Here is a 26252-nt window from a genome sequence, read left to right as displayed (position 1 = left end):
GTTGAACTTAGACACTTAATACCATAATTCAAGGACAAATTACCACATTTTAGTTCTTGCACACACCTGCACGCACACGCAGGATTCATACACTAAAAATAAATAAAGACTATTTAACACACTGTAGACTCACTTGCACATGTTCAAACATTCAAGTACGGGCATGCACTAAGGCCAACACACACACACACACACACACACACACACACACACACACACACACACACACGTTAGCATGCACCCAAGTTCACGCAGGGGCACACATTTACTCCCAAAAAAAGTAGACTCATTCATGTGTGTGACTGCACACACACACACACACACACACACACACACACACACACACACACACACATACATACAGATGCCATTACTCCTAAATCACTCCCTGTCTTTAGGCGTCTAAAGGGAGAATCAGAAATTTATGAGGCTATTAATCTCACAAGACGAGGCGTGGACCGCTGATGAGAGACAGAGAGAGAGACAGAAAAGAAAGAGAGAGCTGGGGGGGTGTGGGGGGGAGTCACTGAGAGAGGAGGGTGGGGTAGAAAGAGACATTAAGACTTTATTGATTCCCACAGTCATAAAAATGAAGTTTTCTCCGCTGCACCACCCGACCCACACTCCTCTTTCTGTCTCAGGGTTATCTTTAGCTTACTGGGACCAGTGGCGGCTGCAACAAATACATCCATAACCCTTTACATGATGTTTACAACCAAATACTGTGGGAAAACACGTACACAGAGTCTGTGATATCACGCATTAGTTTCTGAAGTGTTGTCTTAAAGCCTGAAGTTGGGTTCACAGCACACCATAATCTTTACATTTGTTAGGAGCTGGAAAATCAAAATGTCAGCTGTGGGATGGATCTGGAGTCGAGCTGCTGATGGCCTTAGACAACTAAACCTAACCTAAAATTAATCCTGTGGAGAAATCATTCTCAAAATTGCCATCAAGACACAAACTAGAAGTAAAATTAGATATTTACACCATAGCATGTTGTAGAAAAACATTAATGAGACTTTAGATTGCACTATTTCGTTGTGGAAAAGTCCCTTTTGCCCGTCAGCCTGGTCTGACAGAGGTTCAAGGGAGATGAGTATAATTCAAATTCACATCAGACACCTATAGATCTTTTAGTAACAGATTAAAACAATGGATGATTAATAGATACACATGTCGGCACTAAACTCTCTTTTTGCTGCTTCTGTCCTGCTTGTCTGCAATGTCGTTAATGTCACTACTGCTCCTATTGCTTCTGCTTCTACTGCTCCTACTGCTACAGCTAAGTGCACCTTTTCAACATTTAAACTGGATGCCCTGTTTTATGATTTTGTTCTGTTGTATGTTCTACCCTGGCCAGGGACTACAGATGAAAAATAGCCTTTTGGCTAATACTGGCATTATTTATATATATTTTTTTTTTATTTATTTATTTATTTTTTTTATTACTTTTTTTCTGACATTTTTCAGACTTTTTTTCCAAACTTTTTTCTGACTTTCTTTTCTTTTTTTTTTACTTTTTTCGGACTTTTTCAGACATTTTTCAGACTTTTTTTAAAAAAAAATGTCAGACTTTTATTTCAGACTTTTTTTACCAAACCTTTTCCAGACATTTTTTCGAACATTTTCAGTAATTTGTCAGACCTTTTTTTCAGACTTTTTTTTATTATTCTTTTTATTAATGAGACTTCAAACTTTAGATTGCACTATTTCGTTGTGTGAATTTCGTTGGCCTGTTTTATGATTTTGTTTTGATGTATTTTAGGAAGACTTTTGTAACACCGTGGCCAGGGACTTCAGAGGAAAAATAGCCTTTTGGCTAATACTGGCATTATTTATACCGTGTGAATTTATTAATTTTGCACTGTCCCTTCTCATCTAAACTAAAATAAACTAAACTAAACTAAACTTTACTTCAAGAGAAAGATGTTCCCCTTTTCTCCAGTACTCTATTGTTTTGAATATCTAGAGGCGAAATCTAGTATAATTTTGTAATATTCATGTCCTAATAACCACAGCTGCTGGTTCCTGAAGTGTTTTTCCCATTCTGTATTCCCATTTAATTTTTTTCTTTCAACAATATCCTCATTGTTGCTGATTATAGAAACAGGTGACACTACCGGATAATGAAACGGTCCTAATATATTTATATTCCACATTGTATATAGGCCCCTCTTACTGTAAGATAATCCCCATTGTCCCTTTAAGAATGAATTTTTATTACATTTTAAATATACTTGTGTAGTTGATGTTGTTGTTTGCACAATCTTGTGAGCACTGTCACTTTGCATTTCACTGCACATCCTGTATGAGTACGTGACAAATAAAACTCTTGAATCTAATTTTATGTTATGGTCACCAGTTTTAATTATTTCCGTTTTGTTTCTGGGAAATCATGTTTTGTCAGTAATCTTGGCGTGCTGGACGTCAGCAGCAGAATGACTGATGCTGAGTGATCATATCAGAAAGAAACGTTATCTGCTATCTGATGATGATGAGTATTCATGTAGTTACTGAAACTGATGGTCGGGATCCCTGCTGGGACATTGTAACGTGACACACACACACACACATATCATCCTGTAGCTGCATCGCCCAAATGACTCAGGCCTCTTTCACAACCAGAGTGGGAACCTGAACCTGAGTGTGGCCGCTCTAAGAGCCCAAAATGGACTCATGTTGTAAAGCGTCACTCATCATTTTTCTAAAACCAAAAGTAGAACATTAGTCACCCGTTTACTGGCTGCGACTGAGCCAGAATAGAGTCCATTAGCAGCATGAAGTCACATTTGATGAGGTATGTTGACAGGTTTATATACAGCGTGATGACAAAGGTGGATTACTGAAACAAACCTGTGCTCAGGAAACGGATAGCTCAACTTCCTGTTTTCCGAGGCGCACTTAAAATGAGCATCAGGGCGCAGCGGGTCAGATGGAAGTGGTGCTGTGTTGTTAGGGGAAAATAGTGTGTGTGTGTGTGTGTGTGTGTGTGTGTGTGTGTGTGTATGTGTGTGTGTGTGTGTGTGTGTGTGTGTGTGTGGTGTTTATCAAGCGATCGTAATCACATTCATAAACACTCAGTGAGTATGATATGATAGCCGGTACAGCTAAGCCTTTGAAGCCACATTCCCGCGCATCAGGTGCACACCCTCGTTTCCCAACGTGACTCAGGCATGTGTGCAGCAAAGCTCATGTTCTGTTGCCGTTTCCTCCCGTATGCGGCGTATGACGTCACGCATACGTTAGCGTGCAATCAGAGAGCGGTCGCATGGCCGAGGTGATCTCCTGAAGGTGACCTGAGGTGAAACCTCTGACCCTTTAGCTCACCGCAGAGCTATGGCACCAAGCTCTCTCTGGTTACTGAGGTTAACAACATCGGTTCATGTGCGAACACACACACACACACGCACACACACACACACACACACACTTCCTGTGGATCTTCACTAACGCCAGAGTAAAGCTGCATTGATTCACAGATGCTCTGTTGATTTGCAGCTGCATGAGACAGTGAGGATGTTTGTCATTTTAAATTAATGTTTGAGACCCTGCTGGTTACTAAAACAGCCCCTCCCTGGCGTCTCTGCTGTTATTGTCATGCAAGGAATAGCCAGGTTTTTCTCATGTAGATCTGTGATGTCAACAGCCAACACAGCTGGACTTTAGATGATGATCATGGTGTGTCTGCACACCATTACAACCCCAGTTGACACTTTCAGAGAGGTGATAATTCAACTGTATGTTTATTACGGAGTTTTTTTGGTTACAGTCAGGTTCTAAGAAGAATGCAGCCTGTAGAAGATATCTCACACACACACACACATTTTTCAGCCTTTTTTTTCTGACATTAATTTTCAGACTTTTTTCGGACATTTTTCAGTCATTATTTTTTTACTTTTTTTCAGACATTTTTCTGACTTTTTTTCTTCGGAAATTTTTTCAGACTATTTTTCTACGGATATTTTTCAGACTTTTTTTTTTGACATTTTTCAGACTTTTTTTCCTTCGGATGTTTTTCAGTCTTTTTTTTTCTGACATTATTTTTCAGATTTTATTTTCGGACATTTTCAGTAATTTTTCTGACTTTTATTTCGGACATTTTCCTGACTTTTTTCAGATTTCTTTTTTTAGACTTTTTTTCTGACTTTTATTTTCAGTCATTTTTCTGACTTTTTTTAAGACATTTTTTTCTTCGGATATTTTTCAGACTTTTTTTTCTGACATTATTTTTCAGACTTTTTTTCCTGACATTTTCAGTAATTTTTCGGAATTTCATTTCGGACATTTTTCCGTCTTTTTTCTGATTTTTTTTTTTTCTTAGACTTTTTTTTCTGATTTTATTTCTTAGACTTTTTTCAGACTTTTTTTTTTTTTAGACTTTTTTTCTTCGGATATTTTTCTGACTTTTTTTTTCTGACATTAGTTTTCTGCCTTATTTCTGACTTTTTTTCAGATATTTTTTAGACTTTTTTCAAACTTTTTTTCAGACATTATTTTTCAGATTTTTTCGGACATTTTCCGTAATTTTTTTTTTTTCTTAGACTTTTTTCAGACTTTTTTTTTTTTTAGACATTTTCCAGACTTTTTTTTTTTTTTAGACTTTTTCCAGACTTTTTTTTTTCAGTCATTTTTCAAACATTTTATTTTCAGACATTTTTCTGACTTTTTTTTCAGACATTTTTTTCTCCAGACATTTTTTCAGTCATTTTTTTAAAAACTTTTTTTTCAGACATTTTTCTGACTTTTTTTCAGGCATTTTCTTCTGATTTTTTTCATCACAAATTTTAGATTTTTCTCGTACGTTTTTCTTACATTTTTTTCAGACTTTTTTAAAGACATTTTTTCAGATTTTTTACAGGCATTTTTCAAACATTTTATATTTTCTTCACACATTTTTCATACTTTTATTTTTAGACTTTTTTCGGACATTTTCAGTAATTTTTCCGACTTTTATTTCCGACATTTTTCTGACTTTTTTTTTAGACTTTCTTCCGACCGTGAAGGCTCTATGAGCAGATATACAGAGAGCCTTGTAGGCAGGTATGTTTAAATACAGTAGTGCTACTGTTGTTGACAGTGAGCTAACACAGAGCACAGGGAGAGTCTGTGTACGTCTGACCTCCAGAAGACTCAAGGTGCCCCATCAAAGAAGACCTGACTACGGAGGAATCTAGGCCAGAGGGAGGTCCCGTGTACACTGAAGGTGAGCAGGTGTTTTATTAATGAATATATTCTCAAAGTCAAAGGCTAGCCCTGGACCTAAGCACACCCTTAAAGGGACAGTTGATATTGATTTTTTTAGGTGGGCCTTTATTTCAGGTGATTAAAATATGTTTTGCTGCTGGCCCCGTCTACAGCAGTACATTGCTTTGCTTCTGTGCTGTTACTCCTGTCTGCTTCTCCGAACACCGTCGTCTACTGTAGGTAAAACACTGACGATGGATAAGTACCTCATACAACCCCACTTCATAACACCTCAACTATCTTCCTCGTAAAATCTATTTCTCTCCCATGGCAACACTGAACGAGTACCCAAAAACATAATCTCCTCATACCTTTTTGCAGGAGCAAATGAAGAAAATGGTGAAGATTGACATAAATAATGTGTTTTACTTTTCCTTCATTCATTCCTAAAAAAAAAAAAACTACTTGAAAGATGCTGACACAGAACACGGAAGTTAATAATCAATTTGTGAATTTGTATTACTTATTGAAGATTCAACAAATCATCTTTGGATGAGGAGGGAGAAAACAGTCACTGATCTGCATCTTCCAATTTCATGATCAGTCTCTTTGATATCCTCGTTTCAGTCCACATCAAGGCTTCTCTCTCTCTCTCAAACCTCAGATGTGCAGATAATGCCCCCTACATCTGGGAGGCTGCATTATCTGAAGAATGTATCTGTCTGTGTTGTGTATGTGGGCACCTTAACAATGCTTTCTCAGTACGCTGGTCCGAAATGTTCTGACCCACACAGAGGGTCAAACCTATTGCATCATCAGCACAATGCTCGTCCATTCATACACCCACCACCCAGCCAGGTCATAACTTTTGGGCCTGGAAACATTCCGGTTAGTATAAAATCAGGAATGTTTCAGCAGCTGATATATTCTGCCAGAGTGAGGCCAGTATCCAGAGTGACATCCAGCTGAAAGTCTGCTCACTGGAGTTATTCTTAAAGTAGCACTGCCCCCCAGTGGTGATGAGAGAAACTGCATACTGCAAGCATTTCTATTCTTTTTGATTCAACATTGAGATATTCAAACAAAGTGGTGATCTTACCTGTATAGGTCTGCCATCCTCTGTCCCGATCATATTCCTCCATTCCATCAGCGATCGCTGCAGAGTGTCCAATCCTGTCTCCCAGAGCCGGACGTAGCCACCCATGTCCACCGTGACCACACCTCCAGAACCCAGAGCGGCTATGAGCACGTCAGACTCTGACATCTTGGACAACCAGCTGGTGTAAGGCGACACACTCATTGACCTGCCAATCACAAACATGTACACAGTCACTAAGAGAAGTCACCAAAAGGGCATCAAGACTTTCACAAGATTTAACAATTACACTTCCCTCATGATCACCATGATTATGTGTGTCTGAAGTTTGATGTTTAACCTGGTAGCAAAATGGGCTTTTTCCCCTAACTTAACTTAAAGGGAGAGTTCAGGTGTATTGAGAACATTCTCAATGCAATGCTGTCTCTGACCACTAGCTGGTGCTAGAGGACGCAAAATAATGTTCTTGTTCTAAAAGTATGAGTGCAGAGTGAGATGCACTTTAGGAATTGGGACGCACTTCAAGATGGAGCGCTGCGATTGGTTTACGGGTCACAAGAGGGAAGAGTGAGGAGATGAGAAGGCAGAAAATTGAGAAATGAGAAGAGCCCACAGTAAGAAACAGGTGTGTGTGTGATGTTTACCTTGGGACGGGAATATATTTGACTTTCTTGGAGTTCAGATCCGTCACCTCCAGGTACGCCGCCGTCATCGGAGGAGTGACATCTGAATGACAAACAAGAAAACAAGTCTGAATACATTCTCTGTCTGAATGAATCTGCAGAGCTCATTTGTATGACGTGAACTCTGACCTTTGGGGTAGACCTCCTTCAGGGGCACCTTGTTGGGTGGAAGGGCTCGGACCACCTGATTGGCCGAGAGCAGACTGACACAATTCTCCTGTTTGGCAGTGCCGGACCGAATGCCGCCTCTGAGGAACATGTGAGACCCGCTGTCAGCGCTCTTCATCACCGACAGGTCAACAGGCCTCTTGAAGCTGTACACCTCGTTAGGGGACTGGACAAGAAAAGAGATCAAGAGGAAAATGTCACTGCTTATAAATCAAACACACAAAGCTGTATCGCCGAGCTGTGAGTACATTAATATTCATCAGTTCAGCTACAGCAACCGCGCTAGAGTACCTCATTCAACTGCTTTCATTCATGTTCTCAGCCCACTCAATTCTTTAAGGCATACATTAGGCTGACAGCAGGGACACATACTGAACACTGATACACAGACCCACACGTTCATATCTATGCCCTGTTATGAGTCTTTGAGCCAACAGGCTAACATGTTTTTGGTAAATAAGAGTAAAATGGAAACCTACAGTATGTAAATACACAGCGAGAGCATACAGTATAAACTCCACAACAAAGCGCTGGGGATCAAATAAGGTAGGGGGAAATAAGGGAAATAACATTTTGGAAGTTTGAAAACATGAAATATGATGCTACTGAACTGTAAACTTCTCATATTTTGCCTAATGTTCTCTGTAGATAGTGAGGTACAGAGAAGATACTACACCAGTGGTCATAACGGACACCTGAAATCTCACGGGAAAGTGTTGTCCCAGCCTCGATTTACTAATTTGTGCACAGGATATAATTCGTTATCTCAATTTAATTAATTTTTATTTATTTTAATTAAATCGATCACATCTTTTGAGAAATCTTTTGAGAAATTTGTGGGTTCAATTTCATTAAATTGTTCCCACGTTTGGTTAATTCATGCACACAAGATAAGTGTATATAGAGCCAGCACAGCATACTCCGCTGGAGTCAAGTCACAATCATGCACGGCAGATCTGCTGGTTACATTTTGAGCAAACTGCATCAGACTGCTGTAAAATAACCACAGAAACCTCCGTGCTTATGTGCACATGTTGTTTTGATTCATTATTATACAGTTTCTTCTGCACATCAACCAACTGGTGTGTTGAAGACTGACACATTGAAAATAGTTTACACACCTCCACAATCACGGGGGGGTGATAAATTCAAATCTGAAAAAGCTTCACGTCCCAAACATTAACCCTCAACTCTTCACCATATCCTCTTATAATCTCACCACGAGGTCTGGGAAGCCCACGACGACCCGGGCGAAGGAGCCGGTGTCGGCCAGTACGCGGTTTGGTGAAACGATCTTCTGGTCCAGAGCGACGCTGAGGTTCTCGTTGGGCAGCTGCTCACATGACAGCATCTGGGGTACGGACTCCTCAGCTGGAACGGAGGGAAGGAAACAGAGCATGATGGAACAGAGAACACAAAGGGGAAAAGAAATGTTGAGATTATTTAATAAAAGAGAAAGAAATAAAACAGTTGCACATTGCACTTGTGTGGAAAGAGCTCTGGAGAATGTCTATTATATCAATGAGCTCACTGCATAAACCCTCTCAGGGTTATGCTCATATATTTCTTCTTTATATTACAATTATTAGTTATTACAGTGACTTATGACTAATTCAGTCTAAATTGTAGGACATTACTCATGACTTCACATTTGGCTCTCACTAACTGTGACATGGAGTGGTATGAAAGTCTAATATTGATTGAAACATGCATGGTTCACTTTATATATTTGGTTTGACTCCAGGCCAGTTGACAGATTAGCTAAAAGGTCTTTTCAGGGCAGACATATGGCTGCTCTGTATATCCGTCTGCTTGGTTGTATTATTCATAATGTCTATAATAAGAGCTACAGAGCAGCTGGATAGTTATTCAGAGCAGAGAGACGCCCGTATCGTTGTATTTACCTGAGCTGGCTCCGTGGCCTGAGCTGACCGAGTCCTCGCTGATGCTGTGGAGCTGACACACGCCGGAGTCTTCAGCTGTCATGTGCATGGGCTTGGTCAGCAGGAACTTCCTGTTCAGTGACACACACAGCATGTCGCATTATAATTGAATTCACTACTTTGAGAGAGAGATTTGAAGCGCGTCCCTCACTTACTTGTTGGTGTTGCTCTCCAGCAGCAGCCAGCGGTCCTCTGCCACGAGGAAGACAGACTTCAGGTTGATGGGGAGCGAGATGGAGTGGACCCGGGCCTCCAGCACATCCAGCACCTCCAGCTGGTTGCTGCAAACACAAACACGAGAACACAGATCAGCGATCAATACCAGCGTATGACGGAGATTGCTCTGTTTAACAGTGGATAATCTAGTTTAGATCAGAGTCGCTTACCCATCCTCCTTATAGAAGAGGAGCCAGTTCTTGTGGGCGAAGTCATGACACATTTTATGCCCTCCCTGTAAACAACAATCAATACACACCAACACATTAACTCCAATATGTTCAGCGATTATAAATCAGAAAACTGTCCTGTATGAATAGTGGAAACAAAACACTGAACCCTCTGACCTGTTGCTCCTTATTGCTCCACCAAGTGGAGGTTCTGGTGGGGGGCTGATCGCCCTCCGGAGACAACATGAGCCTCCGCACGGCGCCTGTCACCATGTCCAAGTGGAGCACCGTGTTACTCTGGCAGAGAGACAGACAGACAGACCGACAGGAAGTGCAATGTAAAGGTCAGGGGAAGAATAAAATGTAAAACATCAAAATGCTAGGCATATATAATGTGTATGATGATTGTAATGTTAGTGGTATACCAATGCAAATCACATGCCAAGAAGAAAACTCCCAACGAGCACAAATCAAACACATTTCCATGGAAGAGAGAGAGAGAGGAAATGAATGATTCAATTATGTAATTAACTTATTTACCACTAAGTGGTCATCTTAGATTGGATTATGAACGCTCCTTTAATTACTTTTGCAAATATGCCCTTCACATGCAGTACATGTTTTTCAACTTATGGTTGATCTAATGACAAATATGGACTGTGACCTGAAGAAGAAGAAGAAGAAGTAGTTGTGAAGAGATGTTAAGTGATGGGTCTGCTCATGGTCAGGCACTTTTTGCACCACTGCTAGAGCTTCCTGTGTCAGAGCCACGCTGCTCTCTCACACATTCCTCACGCCTGCGGACATTTCCTCACAGACTGATCCGGCTGCTACTGTCCTGTCCTCTGCACGTCTTCTTCGTTTGCAAAATGTGCATTTATTTCAGCATAAATCTCTACAATTACAACTCAGTGAGTGAGCTGCACTGATGCTCTTGATGAGTTAGATCATTTCAGTTCTATACCATGAAGAAAAAGTTTAGACAAATACATATTTCGGTGCTCTATTGTGTCTACTGCTGTCCAGTTTATACTGCCACACTTAATCTGGACTCAAGCTAAGTATGTCACCTGTCACAACCTTTAATGCCGTACACAGTGAATCATTGTTTGCTCTTTCACAGCCAACAGAGGGCGCTCTTCTCCAGGTGGAATCCCCCCTGGATCTGAGTTAACTAATTTGAACACTCCACTGCAAGTTACTTTAATTCAATTCAGAGATATTCTCTCTCTGTGCTTCTGCATGTGTGTGCTTCCTACTTTTATACTAGATGAGCAGTAGCAGTATCTCAGTGTGTGTGTATTTAAACAGCGTGTATTGGATGAACTGTGCAAAAGGATTTCGTTAGTGACGCACTAGGCTTCATCTTCAATTGGGTTTTATGAGAAGGAGCCACGGGGGAGCTGGCCTCGGCCCCGGCTGCCCTGCTTCACACTAATGGCTTCCTTATGGCCTCCCATTCCTGACATACACACTACTGTACGGAGGGCCGGTCGAGCTATTCAGAGAAGGCAAACCCCATTTCCTGATTCTAAACATATACTGCCTTTTGGAGGGAGTGTGTTCATGTGTGAGCGCACGTGTACGTCCTGCATGTGGAGGTGTCTTCTGACACGTAACTTTCTTTGAGTTTATCTTTTGCATGTCCTTGAACGTGGCATTTTAATGTTTGTGTTCACAAGTATGTGTGTGCATGGATTTGTGTGTGAGATTTCCCTGGAAGGCCAATGACCTGTGAATGAACTCGCCGTTGTCTGGACCTCTTCATTTTTAGACAGACGTAACATGATCCATCACGGCGGTTATTTTTAGAAAGGCCTCCTCTTGCCTAATATGCACCAGCTGTAAAAGTGTTGTGCTTCTGGAGAAACAGCTAACATGCATTGTTCTTGTCTTACGCTCTGCTGTCATCGAGGTCTTATGGGGTAAGAGAGGTTCAACAGCAAAACAACCACTAAACCGCCAAACCATTCTGAGAAACTCAAACAGACACATGTGCACGGCTATTTTAAAATCGGTGAGGAATCTGTGGTTGTCCTCAAGTTTAAATGCCAGTGTTGCGAAAGTGTCACGTTACATTTTATACTTGTCAGTAAACAAGGACATCAAGACAAAAGAGATGTGACTCATTTGTGAACACTGACAGTTAGTATGTGAGTGTACAGTTGTGTTTTAGTACCCAGACTACTTACTACTTCCACATTACTCATTGTTATCGTGTTCCTCACAATTAAAACTGACATTTACAGTGTTCTGCTATGAGATAATGCCTACTATCACACCCACCTCCACTACAGTACAAAGCCACAACCATAGTGTCTTTTCAGTGCCTTTGCTGTGTGATTAATTGTTTTATCTTCAGTTATCTCTACTGTTTTAAAGGTACCCTGTGGTGTTTTTGACCAAACTAGATGTCTGTGTGTGCTGTGAGTGTCCTCATTCACATGACACCTATGTATGAGGATGAGGTGATTCATATTTATGTCAACTGCAAAGGGCAGTCACAGTTAGTGGCAGTAATGTTCAGTAAAAGGTAGCAAAGCCCCATTAAAAGAGACGAAGATGAAGATTGTAAGCCATTGTAAATAATGCAGGCTGTAAATGCTAATTAAACACTAATTTTCATAAAGCCGTGAGCACGTTCTTTTAGCCTCTGATTCCTGCATGTTTGTGTGTTTTTTTCTGTGATGTTGTCTCTGTTTGTACTTGTGTATGAAACTTTTCATTTTGCTGCCCATCTTGACCAAAAAAGATATCTCAATGGGACCTTTCTGGTTAAATAAAGGATACAAAACAAAATATATGAATTTTCTCAGTAGTGTAAATATCACATATTATGATGTGTAATGTCACATAAAAGATGAAAATGCAGACAAAGAATTCAACATTTTGAGGTATTAGAAGATTTAAAGGTCCCATATTGAAAAGAAAATGAGATTTCAATGTCTTTTTTTTTTATTATAAAGCAGTTCTAGGTGCTATATAAATACTGTGAAAGTATCAAAACGCTCTATCCACAGAGAAATGCACACAGCCCGTATTCAGAAACTGCCTTTAAACGAGCCGTCAGGACTTCTGTGAGGTTGTGATGTCACATGTCACCGGTAAAAGTGCTGCTAAACTCTGTGTAGGTGTAGGTGAGTCCCCGGCCGCAGTGACGTTGTGAAGACGGCAACAGCACAGATGTTGAAGACAATGCAATACGAGTGGCCTGACATAAGACGACAAAAAAGAAATTCGTGCCCCCAACTGTTGGAGGCCAGGTTCAGCTCTCCATGATGCTGTCCATGGTGTTAGCAAGTCAATTAGAGGTGTAACTGAGATGTCTTAGCACCCTGACACACCTTCCACTCCCCTGTTAAGTTGATTTTTAAATGGCCAGTAACTGCAGGTTCCTCACTCTTAAAGGATGCTCTGTTTTGGTGAAAAATATTTGATGAAAAAAACAGGTTTATTTACAATGAAATCTCCACAGGGTGTGTGCGTGTGTGTGTGTGTGTGTGTGTGTGTGTGTGTGTGTGTGTGTGTGTGTGTGTGTGTGTGTGTGTGTGTGTGTGCCAACCTGCTCCTCGTGCAGCACCACCTGTCCATCAAGAGGACTCCCGAGGGGCGCAACGGTGACAAAGGGCTGCCAGACGCCGCTGATGGTCCGGGGGAAGACGTCGTAAAGCTCCATGCACTGAATGGTCTCCCCGCGCTCCTTCATGGAGTACAGTGACACGGGGTTACACGTGGCCACGTACAGCACATCTGAAGAACAACAACAGAGGCAATGTGGGATTATTATTAATACTGTAAAGTGTGTCTGTCTTTATCTAGATACATTTGACAGTTAGTCTATTCAGTTTGGTCTAACTCTTGTTTATGGTATCTTGTCTTTTTCAGATTTGTGATCACTATCATTGAAGTTGATCCCAGACCAATTTAGTGCCCTAGACAAGATTTTAGCTGGCGGCCCCTACCCTGTTTGGCATTCGCAGAAGCGTGTGCAAATTATTTTTTTGTGCACCCACAAAGCATGCTCTTCTGGGTTGTTAAACACTTAAAATTTTTTGCATACAGGATTGACATAGCCTCTTAAATTGCTTATAATATAGCTACCATATTGCCATTAATTGCAGGACACACCTTTTTTTCAAGACGCCTTTTTTGAAAAAGTTTTTCTGAAGATCAAATCTTTTTTTTCATAAAAAAAAAAAAAAATGTAATCTGACCAGAATGCACCAGTAACAATAACACAAACTGATGTATATCTTTTAAATGAAATTGTCTCATTTGAATAGGTCAAAAATCAAAATGCAGTCTACTGGTAGGCCTATTTCTAACATCATTTAACCATCTAAAAGTGAAAAATAGAACAATAGGTTATATTTTAATTAGACTCTGTCTGTCTCATTGATCACCATGATCTTGAAATTGGAATTATTCTCCTCCTCAGTTTCCTTGGTCTACTTTTAACCTTCTGAAAATGATGCTGGATCATCTGACTGGCATTAACATTCCTATCATTTGAAGGCTGCTGCAGGTTTCAGTTTTTAAGATAGTGTTATCATATGAATCTTGAGATTAAAATGAATACACTGATTCCAAACATGTCATGCTAGCTTCCTGGGAAAGGGGCTAAATATCACTCCAAAGTTGAGCTGTCTTTACAGCGAGGTCCTCGACACCTCAGTGGCAAACGGCAGCATTATGGCTATAAGCTGTTTGTGCCCCCTCCGGCATTTGATGTCCTACGCACAGCGCATGAGCCTATCCCTGTCCTCAACACTTTTTGGAAGTGTGTTTAACTCGCTGCATGTCTGTGCACCTACATTTACAGTGAGGGCAGAAGACTTCATGTGAGTGAAATGTCCCTTTTTAATATTCCTCTCGTCTATTTTATCCGTAGATCCTTTGTCATATACTTCCTCTAATATACCCCTAAATAAACACTGAGACCTGAGAATGTATTGCATGACATTGTTGATAGTGTTTGTGTGTGTGTGCGTTTGTGTGTATACCATCTTTGGTGGTGACATCGCAGATGATGTTGACTTCATTCATGGGAATCTGCCAGTGGGCTTTCTCTTCGCTGAAACTCAAAGCCCTGCTTTCCTGTCTGTTGCAGGGGTAACTCTGAACACGCAGAAACACAGGGCCCTGGGAAAACACAAGACACACTGTTACACTAGTAAACACACACACAAAGTAGGAAAACAACACCGGTGTTTAATGTTTGTGGTTGAAATTCTTTGGAACTGTGTTACAGTGGCTGGATTCACATCACACAAGGCTGTTTGTTCTACACTACTGAAGGTGCAGAAAAGGCCGTCACGACAAGCTGACACTAAGATGATACTCCTGCAGCAGGATCCACTTCTCAGTGGTGCATCCATATAGATCATAGTTTTGCAACAATACAGCAAATGCACAGATTCAAAGCAACATAGTTTCCAGAAATGTTTTCATATTTTTGGAGGAACATCTGCTGCTAGTGAACTTTCAAGACCGTCTATCTGTTTACCTTGACGTCTATGGGGCGTGTCTCGGTGGGACAGAGCAGTTTGCGGCGAGCGTTGCCACCTTGGTTTATCGTCCAGTATCCTGTCATCTTGACCTCTGGCAGCAGCAACCTAAAGATTGAAGGTCACATGGTGACAATTGCCTGGGAAGGACTGCAAAATTGTGAATTCCTGAGATATAAATATAACAAGTTGTGAGTGTTTTTGACGTGCACATTGGCACAAATGCTGCAGTTTTCTCATTTTCCATTTTTGGAAAATTACGGGTTTCACTGTCACCGTTTTGCATCCCCTCTTCAAATAAATTGAACTCATCGTATGAGGGCATCAACATGGCCACTACGAAATGAGCTCAGATGGAAGCCGTATTCTGTTCTGAGCAACAAAGGCTTTAATTCGATCCCACTGTCTGTAAAGAGGGTGAAGCCAATGTGGGACAAGTGTCCATGTGTGTGTTTGTGTGTGTTTGGGTGCTCGGCTTGTTGTGTCTGGCCAGATGATTACTGGTCTTCCCGTGAATCACAGCTGGATTGTGGCCACAGTCTTACTGGCTGCAGGTGGGGTGAAAGATGCAACCGCAAAACACAGGAATTCGTAGCGGATAAACGGGTTAGAGCTTGGACAGTGTTCTAACCATAAACATTTCTATGAATGGAAAAGCAATGACATACATAAGAGAAGCGGTTCCTTGTTTTCCATGTCCAAAATTGGAAATCAAGAGACAAAATATTTGCTTTTATGTACACGAGGAGTTGTGGGATATAAACAGTTCAAGATGTGCTTTTAAAAACACGGATGATACAAAAGGCCCTCTGAGCTGGGATGATGTAAGTCCAGACATTACGGACCAGATGTCTACGCAATCAGCTACGTAATCAAGGAAAATACTTGTTTCTGCTCTGCCCTGTTCTCAAGATGTTACTTGAGAGATTCATGAATCTGAATTTATGAATGCGATACGTCAAATAAAACCACAGGAGACAGAAGAAACAAATATTTTCCTTTATTTAAAAGACAAAGCTGTGCATAATGAGACAATGTTGTGGATATTAGAATCTTTCCTTAGAGGAAAGTTGAGGTAATGTGAATGATCTAGTCAGCCATTCATCTAACAACTTCAGGAAGCGGCGAGGAGACTTCATGGAAGCCTTAATGTTTAAAGGGACAGTTCACCCCAAAATCAAAAATACATATTGTTCTTCTTACCTTTAGTGCTGTTTATCAATCTAGATCGTTTTGGTTTGTGTTGCAAAGTGTTGGAAAAATATCAGCAGTAGAGATGTCATTTACTTTTTAGTAGGTTTTTTTTTTTTTTTTTTAAACACAGATAAATAAAAGTAAACACATGTGCCAATTGGACATAAAAACACACACTCACAGCAAAAAAAGGAAGAAGTTAAATTAAAATAAACTACAGGGGGAGGATCCATCTCTTAAATAAACAACAAAATCAACATAGTAAAATTTATATTACGTATTATTTTTCGATAATGACATTATAGCTGATAAGTTATCCTCTGATTATACGAAGCCAAATTGCTTTCATTGACTTAATAAGCGCAGCATCTACACCTTCTGATACAGCAGGTGGCGGTATGAACCTTTAAAGTTGGTTTGCGATCCGTCAACAATCACAGAGAAGAAGAAGAAAGTGCGGCACGCTGACTAGAGAACCAAACATGTTGTCGCAAGATGTACATTACTAGAAAATATAAATAACATTTGAGGAGTCAGAAGTGTTCTTTGTTCTTTTGTTGTGTAAACAATAGTAAAGTCAGTTAGATTTGGTTTCGGTCAGAGCTATGGAATATTAAGTCATCCATCTTTGCTCACTACATTTTAGTATCTTACCCTCAGGTGTGCATTATAAACTTCAGGTTATGAACTTCTTTTTAAATACAAAAATTTGAAATTATGAGTTATCTTATCGGTATCAGCCATCAGAAGCAGGTAATTATCAATTATCAATATCGGCTGAAAAAATTCCATATTGTGCATCCCTAACTCAAAGCGCCAAAAAAACACAACAGCGATGTCTCTTTCCAGAAATCATGATTTGTTTACTCAAGATAATCCACAGACCTTGTTGTGAGCAGTTTCATGTAGCAACTATTTTCTTTCTACCAAACCGTATCACTGCGCAGAAGGAAGCGTGCATCTATACTTGATACTGCTGGTTTACATCTCACGCTGTCACAAGCACGAGCCTCTCGTCCATTGGTAGATGCACGCTTCCTTCTGCGCGGTGATACGGTTGGCAGGTGTAGTTTGGTAGAAAGAAAATAGTTGCTACATGAAACTGTTCACAACAAGGTCTGTGGATTATCTTGAGTAACCGGGTCATGATATCTTGAAAGACACATTGCTGAAATGTAGTTTTTTGTTGCTTTGAGCACCACAAGCCGAGTGTCATCTAGTTCTATTATATTGGAGAGAAGGCAGACGTCTCTACGGCCGATATCTCCAACACTCTACAACTCGCACCAAAACGATCTAGATTGATAAATAGCGCTACAAGGTAAGATGGAAAATGTGTATTTTTGATTTTGGGGTGAACTGTCCCTTTAATTCAGTCTGAAACCAGTCAGAGGGCCAAAAGACAACATCAGCCGATTTCAAGCATTTCAGGATTTCTTCATTTCTAAAAGTTACAAATACTCTAAAATCAGAATATCAAGTCTAACCGGTGCACTCTCAGCAAGAAGGGGTTCTAAAAGGGTTCTCCTTAGAAAGATAAGAGTTCTACCTAGAACTACTGACCTCTGAGGAAACATGTTCTGCTGACAAGCTTCTAGTAAGGTTCTTTTTAAAGGTAATATCAAGAACCATTCACTGTAACGAAGCGAATAAATAGTGTGTTTTGTTAGCTTTCATTTCTAAAAAATAGATTTTGGTTAAGTTGACAAAAAATCTACACTAAATAAAACTGTAATTCAGCCAAAATTAAGTGTTTGTCATATAGTATCTTATCTTTCTGTTGTCTGTTAAGATGATGCTGAAAATCACAAGGTTCAACTGGGTTTCCACCAAGAAGTCCCTGGTAATGTTAGGGCAATGTTAGGTATTTGACACCCTGGGAATGAGAACAGGCTATTATATATATTGGTCCATCCAGTTATTATCAAACGTGAAAGTAGACTGGGTGAACTTGTGTTAAGCTGTGGTGGCTCGCTGCTGAGGTAATGTCCTGATTTTAATGATTCATAACGGCGCTAGGAAGTTCATTGAGAAATGCTCATGTCATCTATTGTCCATCGTCCTACTCTAACCCCATTCTGACTGGTCTCTGTAACTGTGTGACAGTCAGTTGGTGTTAGTCAGGTACCGGATGTGCCTTTAATGTGTGTGTGTGTGTGTGTGTATGTGTGTGTCATCCTAGCGTCTTGTGCTCCTGGTGCCTTGCTTACTCCTTAGCCAGTTTGACAGAGCTGGGCTTGGCTCCGATGGGAATCCCGTGCTTGTGCAGCGCTTCGATCAGAACCTCTCGCATGTCCTTATTGTACGAATCAAAGTCGAAGACGTTTCGCACCACGTTGGCCAAACCCTCGTCGGGGAATTTCTGCGGAGTAGAAGAAGAGAGAGGAAGAGGGGGTTATGGGAGGGGAAAGGTAGAGAAGAGGAAGTGAGAGGTTAGTGAAGGGTGGATGTAGGAAAGAGAGAGAAGGGACACGGGGAGAGAGAGGGGGGGAGAAGCAAAGGTGAAAAGGACGGAGGCAGGAGGGAGTTTTGGAAAAGAGAGACGGGGAGGATATTGAGAGGAATGACAGGGAGATAAGAAAAAAGGATAAAAGAGCAGGGAGGGTGGCAAGTAGGAAGAAGAATAGGGAAAAAAGCAGAGAAGATGGAGTGAAAAGGGTCAGAGAAGGAAATAAAGTTAATATAAGTCTTCAACAGGGTTCAATGCAAGGACACAGGCTGGAATAAGACATGCTATCTGGAAAGTTAACTCATCTCCAGACTCGACCGCGACACTGACAGATGAGGCAGCTTTAGTTATAGTGTTTGTGATACAATTAGAGCGATACAAGTTATATTGCCTCCATAAATTTCCTGTATTGTACAGTAACTATGGTGATACGTTGGTCAACAGGCAATAAAAGGCGGAGGAACGGAGAGCGAGCAGGGAGCAGAGACAGACGCTACACTGCACAACAGCCAAGAAACCAAGTTACTAAAATGTTGGGAAACATAATCCAGGTACTACGCTGAGTGTTGGTAACTTGAAACAGGCATTTCTCATTAGTTTTGACAACTTTTGTAGACAAAGAAATTGCCCCGATAAAGGCTGGGTATTCTCAAGAGGATTTTTGATACCTTGAAATATGTTTTTCTAAAAGACTAAACACAATGAACTTTGCCTAAATTAAATTTTGTTTAAACAACTATCTGATGAAGGAAGAAGCAAACAGGATTATGAATCTGATTTGATATCAGCTAGAGTTATCGATCAACGTATCCTCATACAACGGTTCCTATGATATCCTACGAAAAGTTATTCCTCATTTTTCGTGCATTATCCTTCAAATGTCCAGCAACACCAGTCAATTTCAACTTGTTACAATCATACTGTCTTTTCAAAATAAACTTCCGTCTTCACAGGAAACAACTTGTTTAGGTTAGGGCAACAAAACTACTTAGTTAGGTTTAGGAAAAGATCCTGGTTCGGGTTAAAATAACTCCGGAAGTGGCGTTACTAATACAGAAATTACGTGACAAATAAATCACGTAGTGAAGGACTTCTGTTTTCACACCGGATATGGTCAGCAGTTTCCTGGACGAAAGTCCGGTGTTTTTTTTTACACACCCATTCACCTCGACCTCCTCCTTACGTGGTGTTTGTTGCTCGTTATACTTCCTTACGTGGATTACATCCAAAATAATTTCATGGGATATATATAATAATTACAGTGCATTACTTTTTGTAGGTATAGCTACGAACGGTGTATGACAACATCCTGTATCGATACCGATCAATTGAAAAAATAACTGATAGATAAAATGAACATCATAGTTGCAGCCATAAACGAGACCCAATCCTTCGCTCTAACAGCACGAAGTCTACAGCCTTGATGTGAATAATCTTCTAAGTAGAAGCTGTAATTGAATGTTCGTATACATTTTTAAAAACACACGATGCTCGTAATGACTTAGCAGCCCTGGAACCTGGGGAGTTATTAGGACCATTATGTCACTTTCAGATGTACATATTACGATGTATTTACACTGTTCGGCCTATAAATTGCTGCACAATCGATAACAGCCTCGTCCCAAGTGGTTACAACTAAAACATAGATTGGATGTGAAGAGCATTGGGCTGTATCGATCTGGGTTCCCAGTTACCACAAAAGGTACAATTATGACCAAATGCGAAGCGGTAATTAGGGCCGACACCGGCCGCTGCCTCCAAAGAAGCAATTTAGACTTTGACTAAATGACGCCGTATCTGTCCCACTCCTGCAGACGTCAATAGGGCTGGTGATTGATGACAGAAGAGGGTGGCCTGTGGGGAAATCAAACATAAGGGCTCGTCCCTGTGCACTGAATTATTGATCCGCAGTAGCGCAAGCTCCAATCTTAATTGAAGTCCTGCTCTTCTGGTTGTTTTTTTCTTCCTCTCTGGGCTAAATACTGAGCACATTTCTAAAGATTTAAGACCAGAAGGAGATGTGACAACACTGATTATTAAGCGTAAACAAAATAACCATGTGTGTATTCCTCATATTACCCTTCACACAGACAAGCTGGAAATACACCTTGTTTTTTCCTTTCCCAAATGAAGGTACTAGCAGTTTAGACGACGACGATGATGGAAGGGAAGGTGAGGAGGGAAATGTAAAATATCTAAATGTTCTCTACACCATGGCTTCATGCTGTTTGTCTGCAGATGGATAAAGGAGGGGGAGAGCTACTTACTATTCAAACAATAAAACTATAATGGCAAAGCAATAAAACTGAATGTGGTAACCATGGGAGCAATGCTCTCTGCTAAAGATCCATGTAGGTTAAAATGTGTCTTGAGGAGAGTTTTTTCTTATTTTTAGAACAACATCACTTTGCGACTAACCTCTTCAATACATTTTAAAAAACAAATTGTTTTCCATTGAAGTCTATTTGATAAATTAATAAGAAAGTAAAGGAGTACAAGGATCCCATTCAGCATGAAATATGTGTAATATGCTGTTGATGATGTCAGACTTCCAAAGGACACAGAGGTTGAACACGGTCATGATTACTCAGAGCTATCAGATGAGTTCGATGGAAGTTTTGTGGTGCAAATGTGTGGGTTGTGAATAATGAGGGAAGTAGAGGGATAGATGGTGAAATGGGTGGGTGGATGCGGAGAAACGCCAAGATGAGGTTACTCAAATGGCATACACTGATATTTGAGAGCACAGCAAATGTGATCCATTACAGATAATGTTTTGCAATTTTTATTTCCACCCCACCCCCCGATTGATTCTTTTCCCTCCGCCTCAATGTCTCTCTCTCTGTGCCTGCATCTCCTAGCCTCTCCCTTTTAACTCCCTTTTTCATTTAGACTGAAGAAAAGAAGGAAAATACATGAAAATACATGATAAAGAGAGGCGGCAGTCGATCTCTGAACGCATCGGCTAACGGTCTGACAATGGATAAGCCTTCTGTGCACTGCTCATTGTTTACAATCCAATTAGCAACTTGAGACGCGAGAATGGAGTTGGAGTTGAGAGACGACGTGAATGACCGGATAGTTTCTCAAGTAGCCACGTTACAAGCAAATTTTTAACCAATAGCACCAACCAAAAGCTAAATCATCGTCAGATGTTAGCCGGTGGGTTCTGAGATTGCTTTTCGGCCAACGCGTTCCACCTTTCTTTGCTTTCCACACACAGACTGTTGACCTGCATTCAACCAAAGCCTGCTCCAACGTGATTGGTCATTACTACTTGGACTACAGACGGAAACAAGAATACTTCCCATAACCACCGATTCCGTTGTTTTCATATTGTACAACCGAATGTAACACTACTTATGCCTTCCAGAACAGATTGTTGCTCCTTGTTCTTCTCTACGATGGCCATTGTGTGGCCATTCAGAACAGCAGCTGTGCTACAACCTGTGCAGCTGCACAATTTTGCCTTCCATCATAGTTTTCTATCACAATCAGGCCCAGTGCGAAAACTCCCTCCGACAACTACCGATTATACGGTCATTATTGTGTAACAGTGTGTGTTGAGGTGTGTGCATTGTCGTCAGTCTGGACTGAGGCAGGAACAGGGTCTCCCCTCTCTGTAACAGCTGTGTTGTGAGGACTCTCTTTCTTGCATTATTAAAGTGTCTAGCAGTGCCGGATTAAGGTCACGTAATCTTTATGAATTATTGATGAAAAATAGTCTGAGACCAAACCTGAGAAAATAAAAAAGCAGGAGAAGTGTTGTACTGTTGAAGGATATGCATCGTATGTGTATGTTTTCATGTGTCCTCTTACCTGGAGGTGTTTGACTATGTTGACCACCTCTCGGGTGGAGTAAGGGTAAGTGATGGTGCCCTGGTCGGCCATGGACCTCAGCTCTCCAAAGGCGGCCACCAGCTTCTGCAGAGTAGCATCGGGAACGTCGGGGCCGTACTGTTTCAGCATCGCCAGCTCCGCCTGGGGCTTCGGATTGTCCACAGCATGGCAGCTAAAAATATCACCTGTTCAGAGGACAATAACAAGTCATTACTTTCCTGTAGTGATAGCTGCTCCATTTATCATCACTTTACTAAAGATATATCTGCTCTATCGCTCTTTGTATGGTCGTACTAGGCTCTTTTTTGAGAAATGTTGTACCCCGGCACTTTACTGCAACGAGGACAGAATTATAAAAACACACGTGCAGCATCTACAGGCAAGGAATGAAACAGCTGCTGTAAGTTTGACAGCTCTGAGAAACTTTGAGTAAAACTTGAAAGACCCTCAAATTCCAGGTTTTAGAGAGTGCATTAACTTCAAAAGAAATCCTGTTTAGGGCACCCTGGTGGCCTAGGGGTTCAAGTTGCCGACCAAACCACGGTTTGAGTCTGCCCGGGGACTTTTGTTGGATGTCATTCCCCATCTCTACCTCATTCTTTTCCATCTCTACTGTCTCCTGCTCTCTACTGCTTCCTGAGACAGGCCCTTGAGGAGCTGCAGCATTTATTTCTGTGCAAACTGCACAGCTTCTCAAAGCTAAACTGACTCTGTCTTCTACTACACTAGCTCGCACCATCACGCACATTCGCCGCCGCTCTCTCTCTCTTGCTTCACCACTCAAATCCACATACTCTACAATTCTCCAAATGACCTACGCTGCTCTTACAACAATTGGCTCTAGAGAGGGCCGTTCGTGTTTTCACGTCGGCCACCGTAGTGTTCCCCTACACGCTTGGCACACAAGGTTGCAGTCTGTAACCTCACCACTAGAGGCCGCCGGATGTTACACACTGTACCTCTAAATATATGAGTTTGTTATTGAAAGAGAATATTACTAGCCCTCTGCTGCAAGTCGTTGGTGTTGTGCATGTGTGTGTACCTAGAGCTCCAAAGAAGTCATTGCCCAGGAAAGGAAAACCAGGTCGGTTAGCCAGGACGAGCATCCTGAAGTCTGGGTGCATGACTATGGTGTTGGGCCTCCCCTCAGCTTCACGTGGATCTTTGGAGGGGAGACAGTCACAGTTAGCGCGACATAACAAGCAAACAAACACACCACAACAAGAACTAATACTTCCCGTCTCTGCATGGGTTTCTGCCTCGACCCTCTTTTTAATGTTTTGATTTGATTTGTGTGACTGAGGCTCCCACACACCTCTAACGGTCCTGATAGCATCGAGGAACTGTCTCAAGTTTGTGTTTATGAAGTCTCAAGGTTGTGTTTACATTCCTCCGGGAGGAAGAGCCTCTCAGGAATGGAGAAGCTGTCAGCAGCTACTGCGATTACGTTGGACTACATGGAAAATATACACGTTTATAGTCCAGCGTGATCCAGAATCTACTGGTACCTGTCCATAAAGGCTTTTATCCTAAGCCTCCTTTAGTGGCCTGCATCTGATGTTTTACTCGTGTTTGTCTTCAAGGACATCCAATCCTCAACTCGTCCGTTTAATGGTCCCGCTTCTGTCTGCGCGCTGTATCTGGGACATGTCTTCTGTCACGGTGTTAAACACTGTATGCGTGCGTGTGAATGTGCGTACCTGAGATGATTCTGCGTCCGTCGGCCAGGATCATCTCTCCGCTCTCCACCAGGGTTTTGAGGATGCAGGTGACGTTAGTGGGAGCTTTGTCGGCCTCGTCGATCACTAAGATGTTGCCCTGTTTCACTGCCTTCACCTGCGCACACACACACACAAAAGGTATCGCTGAACATCTTGTGGCTCTTCATTAGTAACAAAGAGGAACCAACATGCAAATTACTGATCTGTCTGATCATCTAACTGTGAGTACAACGTTGTTGCAACCAATAGAAAGGATGGATAGAACTATGTAAATAAATTCCATTTAGATCAAACATGAATTTCCCTTTCTCCCTGCAAATCCTGATATATTTACTATATATGCAAGAGGAGTGATCCTGTAAAAGTGTATGTGTATGTGTGTGTGTGTTTGTGTGTGTGTGAGTGAGTGTCTGTGTGACTAACTGACCAGAGGTGAGTCCTCGTACATGATGACGCCGTCTCGGACTGAGGGCTGCAAGGTCAGAGTCTGGACGGTCGTATCTCTGAGGGAGCAGAAAACAGGGTTCACACTGTAGATATTCATTCATGAAATCAAATTGCCCTTTTGCAGACCTTTACGTTTGGTATCTGAGTAGCAAAGAGGGAGAGAGATAATTCTCATGGATTGGAAGGCTTCCAACACTCCTTGTTTCTCCAGATGGTTTAGGGAACTAGTCTCAGGGATACAGCTTGAGAGGCTTCGAAGCAAAACACGGGGTTTTCATGAAAAGTTTGAGAGTAGAGAGCTCAATTATTAGACATCTTAACTCTCCCATTGGTTAACTTAAAGGGTTAGTTCGGGTGTTTTGAAGTGGGGTTGTATGAGGTACTTATCAATAGTCAGTGTATTACCTACAGTAGATGACGGTCAGCACGCATGATAATGGCTTCAGTTCAGTGTTGTAACTGTTTCTCCAAACTGGGGGAGTGCCGACCGTCATCTACTGTAGGTAATACACTGACTATGGATAAGTACCTCATACAACCCCACTTCAAAACACCCTAATTATCCCTTTAAGTCCTTACTGCGTGATACCCAGTTTTGCTATTCTTAGCCATCTGTTTGTAGTTTTCGTTTGATGAAAATAAAACATAATTTTTTTTAAAAATGCCATTTTGCTTTCATGTTAAAAAATAATCAAAATCCGTGAAATGATTAGGTCAAATATGAAATTTGAACTTGAAAGTAAAAAGGCCTACTTATTCTATGCTGTTACAGAGGCCATATGGGTCCTCATTGACATCCAGAGATGGTTTCAGCAAACATATCATGTCTATAGGGCGTTTGCATGTCCAGTTTCAGTATTCCTTTACCATTTGATCACCAAAGATGCAGGCCAGTGAAAAAGGGTGTCAGTAACACTTGAGTGCTTGAGTTCAACAGGCCGGCAACAAAAACATAACGTTGGAGCATCTTCCCCAATAACTTTGAGTCCCTTGTGGCGTCCAAAATTATCCCTCTGAACATCTCTCTCTTCGACCCACCTCCCTCCCTCCCTCCATCAGCCCTCCCTCCCCGATACCTCACAGTGTGACCCAGGAGCTGTCCTAGTTTCCTTCCTGGCCGGCTGCATCTCTCTTGCTTTTCTGAGCCACATCTCTGTAGGCTTTCAGTCACAGACTCCCAAAAGCCACATGCACAGATCCTCCTGCCTCTGCCCTGGTCTAATATTAGCTGCTGCTACAGTAGCTAACCAGGCCACATCCACGCTCAGCTCCACTTCGACTTTCACAAGACTTTGACAAACTAAAAGAACACAGACTGAGAGGAGAAATCGGTTGTCTGTACGTGCTGTTGATGCTTGACCGTAGATTCAATCTCACTGAAGTTCTTCAGGTTTGTTGACGACTTCTATTGGCATTCTGTTTGGTGCCTTTCTCCCATCACCGAGTCACTGACACGCAAAACACCGCCTTCTTATTAGTGCCCAGATCGATACAAAGGTCCACCTCAGCCTCTGATTGATCCGAGCTACATTCAACAGCAAGCAAGGCTGATTTCACAACACAACACATTGATCTATGGATGACCTAATTTTCCTGAGGTGTGATCGTGCGAGTATTTATAGAATCAGGGA

The 26252-nt window shown here is 41.4% G+C and overlaps 1 protein-coding gene across 1 annotated transcript in view; it reads right to left on the bottom strand.

Annotated features, from left to right (window-relative positions):
* The window catches only part of vwa8 (von Willebrand factor A domain containing 8), a 76337-nt gene that overhangs the window by 20962 nt on the left and 29123 nt on the right, over positions 1 to 26252 (bottom strand). The window contains exons 22-37 of the mRNA XM_074657670.1: positions 24602 to 24677; positions 24154 to 24289; positions 23496 to 23615; positions 22433 to 22638; positions 18375 to 18526; positions 14970 to 15078; positions 14467 to 14605; positions 13026 to 13213; positions 9641 to 9760; positions 9464 to 9528; positions 9233 to 9358; positions 9039 to 9148; positions 8354 to 8505; positions 7096 to 7300; positions 6928 to 7009; positions 6287 to 6491 (exon numbers count right to left, since the gene is read on the bottom strand). Of these exons, the coding sequence (XP_074513771.1) occupies positions 6287 to 6491; positions 6928 to 7009; positions 7096 to 7300; positions 8354 to 8505; positions 9039 to 9148; positions 9233 to 9358; positions 9464 to 9528; positions 9641 to 9760; positions 13026 to 13213; positions 14467 to 14605; positions 14970 to 15078; positions 18375 to 18526; positions 22433 to 22638; positions 23496 to 23615; positions 24154 to 24289; positions 24602 to 24677 (2191 nt within the window). The remainder of the gene's footprint in view (positions 1 to 6286; positions 6492 to 6927; positions 7010 to 7095; positions 7301 to 8353; positions 8506 to 9038; positions 9149 to 9232; positions 9359 to 9463; positions 9529 to 9640; positions 9761 to 13025; positions 13214 to 14466; positions 14606 to 14969; positions 15079 to 18374; positions 18527 to 22432; positions 22639 to 23495; positions 23616 to 24153; positions 24290 to 24601; positions 24678 to 26252) is intronic.

Source organism: Sebastes fasciatus, chromosome 14, assembly GCF_043250625.1.
Source record: "Sebastes fasciatus isolate fSebFas1 chromosome 14, fSebFas1.pri, whole genome shotgun sequence".
Lineage (NCBI taxonomy): Eukaryota > Metazoa > Chordata > Actinopteri > Perciformes > Sebastidae > Sebastes > Sebastes fasciatus.
This window is presented reverse-complemented; position numbering and strand designations above follow the sequence as displayed.